We start from the raw sequence: 12,500 nt of genomic DNA on the forward strand, positions 1-12,500 counted from the left end.
AAATCCTCTAGAACCAACTTCAATGTTGATCTGTTTGCATATAATTCCTTTCTCTTTCATGTTATTCACCAGTTCTGCATATCTATTTTGTTTGCGCTCATTTGCAGCATTAAAGTTTGTTTCATGACATATTGTCAGCTTGACAAAATAAACTTTAATAAGATCCTTCCTCCATATAACAATATCAGGACTTTGAGAAGTGGCAATAATATGAGTAGGGAAATGAGTGGAACTGTCCTTGTGGTCGACATAAATGTTGAACATTGGGGGAAGATATTTTATGGCTTCTTTTAATAGTAGATGTAGAATAGCATCATGTCTTGTATTATAGTGTCCATTTCTCACTAAAACTTCACAGTTGTTCAGCACATGGAGAATTGTTTGTCTTCTTTGACATAGAGGGCATTTGCCACATGTTCTCTTTTTCCATAGGACTACAGCAAGTTGACAATTGATGGTAAAGTTTCATTGGTAGCATTCATAATAAAAGATAGTTGACTTGGTGGTAGATGTCTAACACACTTTGCCCACATATCTGATGCCGAATCATTAAGTCTGCTGGTACATCCTTGAACTCTTCGACTTTTTGTAGTTTGTTTAAAAGTTGTTGTTGTTGTTCTTCTTTTAGTTTTCTGTGCGAGTGATCTGGACGACAACAGTGGATGGTTTTGTAATGACTTAGTCCTTCTATGAAACAAGAAAATCTTTCTGGATGAGAGTTGATAGTAGCTTTCTTTGTTGCCAGTGATCTGACACAGCCATCTTTAGATGTTAAGAACCGAGCACATTTGGCAGATTGCAATTGAATAGCTGCATTGGATAAATGAGGCAATCCTAAGCCTCCTTTGGAGATATCCAAATACAGTCGAGCTGAACAAGTTGAATGATGCAGTTTACACCATTTCTTTAAATAAAGTTACAATATTATCAAGATCTGTTTTCACCCAACTAGGTGCTAATGGGAGCAGGCAGAGATACCAGGTAAGTCAAGGATATACAGCCTGATGGTATAGTTGAAGTTTTCTGCTGCTGCTAACTGGACAGAAGTCGACTTTTGTCATCAATTCTTGGAGTTTGTTCTTTAAAAAGATCTTATAGTCAGTAGTTGATAACTGGCCATTAATGGGCATTCCAAGGAATTTAAATGACTTATGGCCAAGAAATGGGACTTTCTGGTCACATATTGAAATAGTTGGATCGCGAAGATGATCTTTACTGTTATATGCCAATCCCAAGCAGCTGCATTTTGGTATTTTGATAACTAATTTAGACCATCGACACCAGTCAGATACAACATTGCAAAGTTTCTGTAGATCTTTTGAAGACTTTGCTAATAGAATGATGTCATCAGCAAAGAGAAGTGCATCCATGGTATAGGCTGATTTATGCAGCCTATATCCAAGACTATTGTATTGGAGGGATGCATCTCACAATACACTAGACTATTGTATTGGAGGAATGCATCTCACAATACACTAGACTATTGTATTGGAGGGATTTATCTCACAATACACTATTCTATTGTATTGGAGGGATGCATCTCACAATACACTGGACTATTGTATTGGAGGGATGCATCTCACAATACACTAGACTATTGTATTGAAGGAATGCATCTCACAATACACTAGACTATTGTATTGGAAGGATGCATCTCTTAATTAATTAATACATAAAAATTTAAACATCAATAGCAATTTTTTCACCTCTGATTCAAAGCAGTCGGGGAAAATGTAACGTTCCTTGGAAATTGGCTGCTGTCCATCACTGGATACGCATACACATGCACTACAACATTCTCTTCATTCTGGCAGTGGATTCTGATCATGTCGTGATAGTTGTGATAATCATCAGGTCTAAACTCCACTTTAACCTCATAGCTAAGTCCAGACACGAGGTTGCCTTTGTTCTTGACTTTCACACTGAAATGAGGTGTGGTGGGTGGAATTATGTGAAATCGTTGACAATAATTTGAAATGTTTGTGACTCTCTACAATCAAACACAACACACTAAACAACACAAATTTAAATTTCATTAAAATTAAAAGTTTACTAACGCGCGCATGCAAAAATCATCACGTGACCAACTTAAATGTCCACGTGACTAACAATGCGTCGAGTTTTCCGAGCAATCGCGCAACAGACAAATAACTTTTACTGCCATTTCACACTGTCTCTCTCTCACCAATGTTTTTGAGTAGCAACGATGCGGCTGGAAGCCGGAAAAATACAAGATCGAAGGACTGGCGTGAGCAACAGCACTCTTACCAATATGTGAGAATATCTCTGCAATAGACAAGAACACCAGTACAGTAATAAACAAAGAAAACGCACAAAACGCGAGCAAAAAAACGTTTTTTGCGTTTAGGATCACGGAGTCGACTATGAGTTAGATTTGTTTTACTTACTTGTGTCTAGAATGTGGTTTGGTACAGTCCGCTCCATCACCGTTCCTCTAGAAGTTCTCAAGTTGATGGCAGAAGAATCGGCCGCCATCACTGAGTCTGACAATCACCCGAGCAACGCTAACGCGCGTTAGCAGTTATAAAAAATCCGCGAGTAATTTAATTTTAATACTTATTTAATAGAAAATTAAATTTTTTAAATAAAATACATTTTCAAAACATCATGTTTAAAAATTACATATTTATATTGTGTTTATAATACTGACAATGCTAACGCGCGTTAACAGTTATTTTGAAACCCCGTGACTTACTAAATTTTAAACATACTAAGTTTAAAATGTATGTTATTTAACAAATAGTAATTTGCTATTGACTAAGTAATAAAATTACATATTTATAATGTGTTTACAATTAGGGCAATGCCTACGCGCGTTAACAGTTAACTTTAGAATCTCGCGAGTCATAAAATTTTAAACTTATTAATTTTAAAATATAAAAGTTGCTTAATTATAAATAAAATTTTGCTATTGCATAAGTATAAGAATTACGTAGCTATTAGAGTATGTTTACAGCTACTTTTTAGCTTTAGTGGATCAACACTAACGCGCGTTAATAGCTAATTAAACATTTGTTAACAATAAACTTTAAATATTTTAAATTTACCAACTAAAGTTTACAAGCATTAATTAATTTATTTGTGTATTTTATTAAGAGTCTTATATAGTTATTAATTTAGCAAATAAAAATTTAGCATTAAATAAATTACGTAGTTATCGCAAATATTATATACAATATATTACATTGCAATAGTAACACTCAAATCCATACGTACACACGCACGCACACACACACACACACACACACACACACACACACACACACACGCGCGCGCGCACACAGATAGACAGACAGACAGACAGACAGACAGACAGACAGACACGCACGCACGCACACACGCACACGCACACGCACGCACGTACGCACAGACAGACAGACAGACAGACAGACAGACAGACAGACAGACAGACAGACACGCACGCACGCACACACGCACACGCACACACGCACACGCACGCACGCACACACGCACACGCGCACACGCACGCACGTACGCACAGACAGACAGACAGACAGACAGACAGACAGACAGACAGACAGACAGACAGACAGACAGACAGACACGCACGCACGCACACACGCACACGCACACGCACGCACGTACGCACAGACAGACAGACAGACAGACAGACAGACAGACAGACAGACAGACAGACAGACACGCACGCACGCACACACGCACACGCACACACGCACACGCACGCACGCACACACGCACACGCGCACACGCACGCACGTACGCACAGACAGACAGACAGACAGACAGACAGACAGACAGACAGACAGACAGACAGACAGACAGACACACACACACACACACACACACACACACACACACACACACACACCACACACACACACACACACACACACACACACACACACACACACACACACACACACACACACACACACATACACACACACTCACACACACACACACACACACACACAGACACAGTGTAGACAGAAGTTACAAATACATCTTGTCACGTGACTCACGTGCAGTACTTCTGGTCCAGAAGCGTAGGAGGGTCTAAAGCTAAAGTCACATCCTCGTGCCAGATTTCGTCATTTCCTCTTGTGAAGAGCAGCTAACAAACATGTTACCGAATTACCTCTTTTCTGCATTCTTGCTGTACAGCATCTGCAGAGCTCGAGTGCAAGCTCAATTTCCAGCTGCTTGCATAGAGAACGACCAACTGATGGCAAGATGTTGTCCATCACCAGACGGAACAGACTTGGAATGTGGGGGAGGAGGTGAGGAAGAATGGGGTGGGCGTGGCTTTCTATGTCCGAGTGTTGCTGATCATCTTTGTTTTGTAGATCGGGGAGAGTGTGTGGAGATCTTTGTGCATAATAATTGGCCATGGAAATATTTCAATAATGCGTGTGTACCAGGAGGTGATAATGACTTTGTACTTTCAGTATTGCACTTTCAGTGATCATGATCTAGCTAGTTGTTTCTCCTTAGATTGATATAAGTATAGTAGTCACGCACAAACGCACGCACGCACGCACACACACACACACACACACACACACACACACACACACGCACGCAATTACATGTTTAAGCTTACGTTTACTTTTGATGCTAGACTTTCTGCATGGCTAATTGCATTTTGCTAATGTTGTGGCATGAAGCCAACACAACCACTGTTAGTAGGCAAGACTCTCATGTGTGGTGTGTGTGTGTGTGTGTGTGTGTGTGTGTGTGTGTGTGTGTGTGTGTGTGTGCGTGCGTGCGTGCACGCACGCGTGTGTCATTTCCTGACATAACTCACACTCTGTTTCACATCTAGACGGACGTCTTGGATGGCCGAGAAGCCTCAACATGACACACCACTGCAAATGCAAGAACAACTGGGCAGGTCCAGACTGTGGTGACTGTGCACACGGATACGTCAAGACACACAACTCATGCATGCCATACAGTCAACCAGCTGTCCGCAAAAACGTCCTCACAATGACACCAAATGAATGGAAAAACTTCCATCAAGCACTAAACGATACTAAACACACAAAGAGTATCTACAAGGTCCCAATCGGTTACTACAACACACTGGAAGGTGGTGCCACATCAAACTTAACATTTGTTGATACAAATGTTTATGATTTTTTCGTGTGGTTACATCATTATGCCTCGAAAGACAACACAAGTCCGACTACAGTCATACAGTGTGACTTCGCACACGAAGGATCCGGATTCCTCACATGGCATCGTGCTCTGCTACTCGTTGTCGAGCACGAACTACAGAGGACACAAACAGGTCGGAGTATCGACTACCCGATTATGATACCATACTGGGACTGGACGGACCACACCCCCGCATCGATTAACAAACTGTTCTCGAACGAGATGATGGGATATTCACACAATGTGACTGAAACGAAGCGGCCGCAGCGAATTGGGGGAGTGTTTTCCAACTGGACAACCGTGTGTTATAAGGAGGGTTTTCCCACAAAGCCGACCCTCGGGTGTCTGTGTGATCCTCGTGTGTCAACTGGTTTTCTCACACGATGTTTAGGATGTAAGGACACTTTACTGCATCAGACGATGGATTACCTGCCTCGTGCGGACGACGTCAAGAAAGTGAAGAATCTCGCTGTTGTGTACGACCTTTTTCCGTGGGATAAGAAACCGAATATCTACAGCTTTAGGAATTCGCTGGAGGGATTTGTCAATATGAGTGACATCTACGAGTGTGGGAGTGGCCAGAACGGTGAGCTGCATGTTCAGGTTCATTGGTGGATGGGAGGAAATGTTGCAGAGCTGAGTTCCTCTCCTAATGATCCGATGTTCTGGCTACATCATTGTATGGTCGATCGTATATTTGAAGAATGGTTGAGAATGGGATGGAGGAAATACCACCCGACAGATGGTGCACATCCTGGTCATAATAGGGATGATTGGTTGATGGGTATTTTTCCATTGGCTACCAACGGCGACATGTTTAAGTACTCGACCAAGTTGGGATACGATTATGACAAATTAGATTGCTAAATGTGTGCGCGAGCAGCATGTAGTGCAGAGTCGGTAGATTGCTGGCAAGCAGCCTTGATACACAACCATGCATGCACACACACACACACACACACACACACACACACACACACACACACACACACACACACACACACACACTGCCGTAAACTACAATGAGCAGCTTTAGCAGCAGTTGAGACATTAAAATTGTGAATCTCGAGACTAGCAAATTGTACGCTTTTATACACACTCACATCCACTACAATAAGGCCAGAGCAATTAAATTTCTTGATGCTTGGATTCGCCGGTCCACTTTGGAGCTCGACCAAAATAAAAAACAAAAAATTGATGTGTGCATTCGCAATGATGTGTTTGCTGTAACTTGTGTGTGTGTGTGTGTGTGTGTGTGTGTGTGTGTGTGTATTATGTATCAATGGCTTTTGACAGTGTGAACATGTGGTCCAGTGACTGTTTCCACCCTCACATGTGTAAAGAAGTGCAATGCAAACTGCGGATGCTTAAATGTCACATGATCACTATTTTTTATTTCGGTCGGTCCAGTTTTCTGCATCCAACTATTCGAGCATCAAAATTCAGTCGGTCTGGCCTAATATAAGTGTCTCAATGTTACCCATGATGATCACACCACATGTAAGCACATCACCAATAACCTCAGTACAACATTCTAATTTTGTGTGGGTGTGGCTACATTAGGACAGAAAACTGCATGCCTCCGGACTCCATCGCCACCAGTAGCACCAGACCATCAAGGCAAAAATCGAGGCAAACATCAAGGCAAACAACAAGGCAAACATTAAGGCAAAAATCAAGACAAAATGGGAAACATCAAGGCAAACAACAAGGCAAACATCAAGGCAAAAATCAGGGCAAACAACAAGGCAAACTTTAAGGCAAAAATCAAGACAAAATGGCAAACATCAAGGCAAATAACAAGGCAAAATCAGGGCAAACAACAAGGCAAACATTAAGGCAAACATCAAGGCAAAAATCAGGGTAAACAACAAGGCAAACATTAAGGCAAAAATCAAGACAAAATGGCAAACATTAAGGCAAACATCAAGGCAAACATCAAGGCAAACAACAAGGCAAACATCAAGGCAAAAATCAGGGCAAAAAAACAAGACAAAATGGCACACATCAAGGTAAACAACAAGGCAAACAATAAGGCAAACATTAAGGCAGACATCAAGGCAAAAGTCAGGGCAAACATCAAGGCAAAAATCAAGACAAAAGGAAAAAATCAAGGCAAACATCAAGGCAAACATCAAGGCAAAAAGGCAAACATCACGGCAAAAAATCAGAGCAAACAACAAGGCAAACATTAAGGCATGCCGCCACCACCACTGGTAGCCACACTAGAGCAATACCAACCACAACAAGAACTGTTGACCTTGCACTTGGAGACCAATAAATCCCACACTTTTAGAATTTTACTAACGAAGTCACAAAAATTGTAAACAGTCAATTTATTGATATTATCACGTCTAACAATTAAAATCAATGATCTCACTAAAATCCCGTGATCAAGCTACCCCCACATTACTTAATTAATGTTAATGCATGTTTTGTGTTAAAAAATACGCAAAAAATGAGGAATTACACTGGAATGTCATGTTGACAAACAGTTTACTTGAAATTAATTCCTACGTTTGGTTGTCAACTACTTTGTGCTCGTCTCTCCTTCACAATTGCGTTGATGTATGCCTTCATCAGTTTGGCAATTTCTAACACCTACACATAATGTAATCAATATGAACACGAGATGACATGAAGTATGGGTTTCAATGAGGAGTAGATGCTACAGTGCAGTAACAGACACACCTATATAACAGACAGACTGACAAACAAATAGACAGACACACAAACAGACAGACAGACAGACAGACACACACACACAAACAGACAGACAGACAGACACACACACAGACACACACACAGACACACACAGACACACACACACACAGACACAGACACAGACACAGACACAGACACAGACACACACACACACACACACACACACACACACACACACACACACACACACACACACACACACAAACAGACAGACAGACATATTTCAATGTTGAAAATATATGTATTGGACAGACAGACACACACACACACACACACACACAGACAGACAGACAGACAGACAAACAAAAACAAAAGGACAGACAGCCCGACAGACAGACACAGACAAAAGATACAGACAGACACAGACAAAAGATACAGACAGACAGACAGACAAACAAACAGAAAGACAAACAAACAAACAAGCAAACAAACAAATAAACAGACACACAAACAGATAGACAGACAACCAAAAGAGACAAACATAAACATCCGACAGACCAACAACAAACAGACAGACAGACAGACAGACAGACATAACAGACAACTAAACAAACAAACAAGCACTGGCAACCCACCAACATACCACATACATTAACACACACACACACACACACACACACACACACACACACACACACACACACACACACACACACACACACACACACACACACACACACACACACACACACACACACACACACACAGACACAGACACACAGACACAGACACAGACACAGACACAGACACAGACACAGACACACACAGACAGACACAGACAGACACAGACACAGACACAGACACACAGACACAGACACAGACACAGACAGACACACACACACACACACACACACACACACACACACACACACACACACACACACACACCATACCTTCTGAGTTTCAAATGACAGCTGGTCATTGCCCTCAACTACTAGTTTATAAACATTAGGAACGGGTGCCCCAAACGACAGAATCCTGCACATAAACACCACAAAATCACCACCTTTACCACTGCCACTACAACTACCAACACCACAAACACATGCAAACCGCCAGACATGAATGCAACCAACTTACACTTCGTATGGAAACGAAGCAAGAGGTTGGACGTCACCGCGTTTGTACAACGAGACGTTGCGCGCATTCACGCCCAACCACATCTCGTTTGGATACCTCGAATCTTGTTTGTACTACAGAAACGTAGTCATTGTGTGAGTGATACAAAAACTGGATGAGTTTGAGTGATGTTAACCTCGACTTCAAATAGAGTTGATCCGTAGCCGTCCCATAGCCGTATGACATCCATGTATTGCTGCTGGGCAACGTCCCTTGACATGCCCTAGAGAATGAGGTAGAAATGGTAAGCGAGGGCCACTCGATTGTACACATGTGTGTACATGTGTTTGTCCATATTTGTATGTGTGTTTGTCCACATGTGTGTATGTGTGTTTGTCCATGTGTGTATGTGTTTGTCCACACGTGCTTGTCCACATGTGTGAACATGTGTTTGTCAACATGTGTATGTGTGTTTGTTCACATGTGTGTATGTGTGTTTGTTCGTGTTGGCTGTGTCAATGTGTCTACGTTTGTTTGTTTGTATGTATGTATGTATGTGTGTTTGTCCATGTTTTTGTGTGCATCTGTTTGTTTGTTTGTTTTTGTGATTGCCTGTTTTGTTTGTTTGTTTGTTTGTTTGTTTGTATGTGTTGGTCCATGTTTGTTTGTTCATTTGTGTGTGTATGTGTGTATTGTGTTTGCCTGTTTCTGTGTGCATCTATATTTGTTTGTCTGTCTGTTTGTCTTATGTTTGTCATGTTTGTGTTTGTGTATATGTGTGTTTCTCCACATTTTGTGTGCATCTATGTTTTTGTTTGTTTGTTTGTTTGTCTGTATGTTTGTACATGTGTTTGTCCATGTTTTTGTGTGCATCTATGTTTGTTTGCTTGCTTATCTGTTTGTATGTATGTGTGTTTGTCCATGTTTGGTTGTGTGTCCATGTTTGTTTATTTATTTGTTTGTGTCTGTTTGCTTGATGTCCACACATAAACACACAACCAAACAGCTATTTGTCACACAACTCACCTGCAACTTCTTCCACTGATCACTAATTGCTACCTTTACAGCCTGAATCTCTGCATTCTCGACCACTTTCTGAGCAGGTGACTCTTCTACAGACATAAATCTCACCACCAACCACTCACAATCACTTCACAACATCACAACCTTGCGGCTGCCTTAGTTTCTTCAATGTGCTAAACCCAAGTCCTCGCAACGTGCCCCTCAACGTGAACCCTTTGTCAATATGTGGCAGTTCTTCATCTTTCATCTTCGTTTTCAATGGAAATATCGACTCAATATCTGGACTGTAAGAAAACATGGATGTAGTGTTGTTGTCATGACAACAAGAAACGTGTTGTGTACATAGAAGCGCCAGATCTGTAGTCTCCGACTTCGTATTGTATCCGTAAGGCGGCAAGACGAACAAGAGTTTGAGTTGTGGCAGGAAACCGGCCCTGCATGACGTCATCATAAGCCTAAAACAAGAAACAAACAGTTTGACATGTAGACAAGTGGTGAGTGGACAGACATGTAGACATACAAACAAACAAGAGAGCAAACAGACAAGCAAAGAAATCGCTGCACATTTTGTTGTTCACCTGTTCAAACATGAAACCGGCTTCGAGGCTGTCTGGTGGAATATCCTTCGTCTCCAAGAAGCAGAAAAGCTTGAAGAACAATCTCCACCGCTTGCCGCCCTCGTTTATTCCATGCGCTTCGTATCTATGCCAAACAGCAACTCAAACAAATCCAAATCAATTGACAAACGACCGAACCTTTCAAACTTGGCCAAAATGTCAGCGATCACAACCCTATCCTCCATGGCTTTGTACACGTCGCCACATTGCTCAAACAATGCAAAGTGGTTCTTGCTGTTTTGCACCCCGATGCCCAACGAGAGTTTGTGCACAACCTAAACACAACAGACAATGCACACAACACAATTAAATGAATTTGAAATTCTAGCCGATTGAGTTGCAGTTTAGATGGTAACGTGTGCTACTGTACCTCTCCTGCTGTTGTTGCTGATGTGATGGAGATCTTGCATGTGCCTCCACCGAAGCAATAGACGACAGCAGTTAACTCTCGTCTTCCCTACAAAATTGGAAAGTCAAAAACGTGGAGCATCATCACAAGCAGTAATGATCGCATCAAGTAATGAAGTCGACACTAACAGTAACATCATTGTCATTGACGTCACCACTAATAATGACGTCATTGTTAAGAATGACGTCATCACCACTGACGTCATCACTAATGATGTCACTGACGTCATCACTAATAATGACATCATCATCAATAATAAGGTCGCTATTAATAGTGACGTCAATACTTAGTGATCATAACAACGATGATGTCAACATCAGTATCACATTGCCATACACAGTGGGACTTAATAACCCAAAACTAATAGAGTAGTTCCCCTCTTGAACGACCACCCTCGTGAGCGACCACCTCTTGTTTACGACCAGTTTGGCTTGGCACCAACGAAATTTGCATTGCACGTAACACTCTTCAGCGACCACCCCTCTAACGCGACCAGCGACCACCAAAGTAGGCTCAAAGTTGTCATGTGTCCCTGCCTTGAGTGACCACTTAGCATTGCCTGTCTCCGCCACTGCACCGATACATCCGGGTATGTATAAGGAAATGAGTGTCGTCACAATCAACCACAGTACAGTAACACGTGTGCGTAGGAAGTAGTCAAATGTCGTCTCGAAACGCAAGATCCTAGCCCTTCATAAAGGATAACTGTGCTGGACAAGATAAAAGAAGGCCGTTCATGTCACTCAATCGCTGAAGATCTCGGCATAAGTAAGACACAAATTCAAGGAATTAAGGGAACAAAGAGCATTAGACAGCAATGGGAAACCGGAGGTCGAGCAGAGAGGAAGTACAGCAAGGTTAGAAAGTTGTGCTACGAAGATTTGGACAGAGTTGTTTGGGAGTGGTCCAGTGTTGTTGTTTGTTGTTCTTGGTCTTGTTCTTGTTGTTTGTATATTACTGTACAGTGCACTGTAGAAAATGAAATACAGTATGTAGCACAAAACTTAATTAATGCGTTCAACAAAAACAGTTCCGCTGATGAGAGACCACCCCTTTTGAGAGACCACTTTGATGGGAACTTACAGGTGGTCGTCCAAGAGGGGGACTACTGTATGTTTTAACAATTTCATATTTCTGACTGTCAGAGAGTAGATTCACAACTCCTCTCTCTCTCCCTCTCCCTCTCCCGCTCCTGCTCCTGCCCCTCCCCCTCCCCCTCCCTCCCTCCCCCTCCCCCTCCCTCCCTCCCTCCCTCCCTCCCTCCCTCCCTCCCTCCCTCCCTCTCTCTCTCTCTCTCACACACACACACACACACACGCACACATGCATGCACACACACATACACACAAACACATGCACATGCGCGCACATACACACACACACACACACACACACACACACACACACACACACAAACACACACACACACACACACACACACACACACACACACACACACCACACACACACCACAACACACACACACACACACACACACACACACA

The 12,500-nt window shown here is 42.1% G+C and overlaps 3 protein-coding genes across 5 annotated transcripts in view; 1 reads left to right on the forward strand and 2 right to left on the reverse strand.

The window, feature by feature from the left end:
• Nucleotides 1-2,503, reverse strand: part of LOC134193131 (cilia- and flagella-associated protein 221-like) — a 15,806-nt gene extending 13,303 nt beyond the window's left edge. For all 3 annotated transcript variants that reach the window (XR_009972016.1, XM_062661926.1, XM_062661927.1), the window contains exons 1-3: nucleotides 2,409-2,503; nucleotides 2,186-2,286; nucleotides 1,707-1,990 (exon numbers count right to left, since the gene is read on the reverse strand). Coding sequence is in view for 2 of the 3 variants with exons in the window: in XM_062661926.1 (XP_062517910.1) it covers nucleotides 1,707-1,990; nucleotides 2,186-2,286; nucleotides 2,409-2,496 (473 nt within the window). In the remaining variant the exon portion in view is untranslated. The remainder of the gene's footprint in view (nucleotides 1-1,706; nucleotides 1,991-2,185; nucleotides 2,287-2,408) is intronic.
• Nucleotides 2,504-4,096: 1,593 nt separating this feature from the next.
• On the forward strand, nucleotides 4,097-6,171 carry LOC134193335 (tyrosinase-like). The gene is made up of 3 exons (XM_062662168.1): nucleotides 4,097-4,283; nucleotides 4,350-4,427; nucleotides 4,829-6,171. Exons 1-3 carry the CDS (start codon nucleotides 4,127-4,129, stop codon nucleotides 6,028-6,030), a joined length of 1,437 nt encoding a protein of 478 aa, XP_062518152.1. The 5' UTR covers nucleotides 4,097-4,126; the 3' UTR covers nucleotides 6,031-6,171.
• Nucleotides 6,172-7,483: 1,312 nt separating this feature from the next.
• Nucleotides 7,484-12,500, reverse strand: part of LOC134193334 (unconventional myosin-X-like) — a 25,962-nt gene continuing 20,945 nt past the window's right edge. Inside the window, exons 42-51 of the mRNA XM_062662167.1 lie at nucleotides 10,957-11,043; nucleotides 10,725-10,861; nucleotides 10,548-10,671; nucleotides 10,312-10,424; nucleotides 10,114-10,253; nucleotides 9,973-10,058; nucleotides 9,143-9,229; nucleotides 8,968-9,080; nucleotides 8,781-8,865; nucleotides 7,484-7,764 (exon numbers count right to left, since the gene is read on the reverse strand). Of these exons, the coding sequence (XP_062518151.1) occupies nucleotides 7,690-7,764; nucleotides 8,781-8,865; nucleotides 8,968-9,080; nucleotides 9,143-9,229; nucleotides 9,973-10,058; nucleotides 10,114-10,253; nucleotides 10,312-10,424; nucleotides 10,548-10,671; nucleotides 10,725-10,861; nucleotides 10,957-11,043 (1,047 nt within the window). The 3' untranslated portion in view covers nucleotides 7,484-7,689. The remainder of the gene's footprint in view (nucleotides 7,765-8,780; nucleotides 8,866-8,967; nucleotides 9,081-9,142; nucleotides 9,230-9,972; nucleotides 10,059-10,113; nucleotides 10,254-10,311; nucleotides 10,425-10,547; nucleotides 10,672-10,724; nucleotides 10,862-10,956; nucleotides 11,044-12,500) is intronic.

This window comes from Corticium candelabrum, chromosome 17 (genome assembly GCF_963422355.1).
Source record: "Corticium candelabrum chromosome 17, ooCorCand1.1, whole genome shotgun sequence".
Classification (NCBI taxonomy): domain Eukaryota; kingdom Metazoa; phylum Porifera; class Homoscleromorpha; order Homosclerophorida; family Plakinidae; genus Corticium; species Corticium candelabrum.

What these genes read in the sequence shown, in the direction of transcription:
- LOC134193335 (XM_062662168.1), top strand. Translation starts at nt 4,127, where the DNA reads ATGTTACCGAATTACCTCTTTTCTGCATTCTTGCTGTACAGCATCTGC. An exon ending in CTTGGAATGTGGGGGAGGAG is followed by an intron (nt 4,284 to 4,349) that starts GTGAGGAAGAAT and finishes TTTGTTTTGTAG; the next exon opens with ATCGGGGAGAGTGTGTGGAG. An exon ending in TAATGCGTGTGTACCAGGAG is followed by an intron (nt 4,428 to 4,828) that starts GTGATAATGACT and finishes TTTCACATCTAG; the next exon opens with ACGGACGTCTTGGATGGCCG.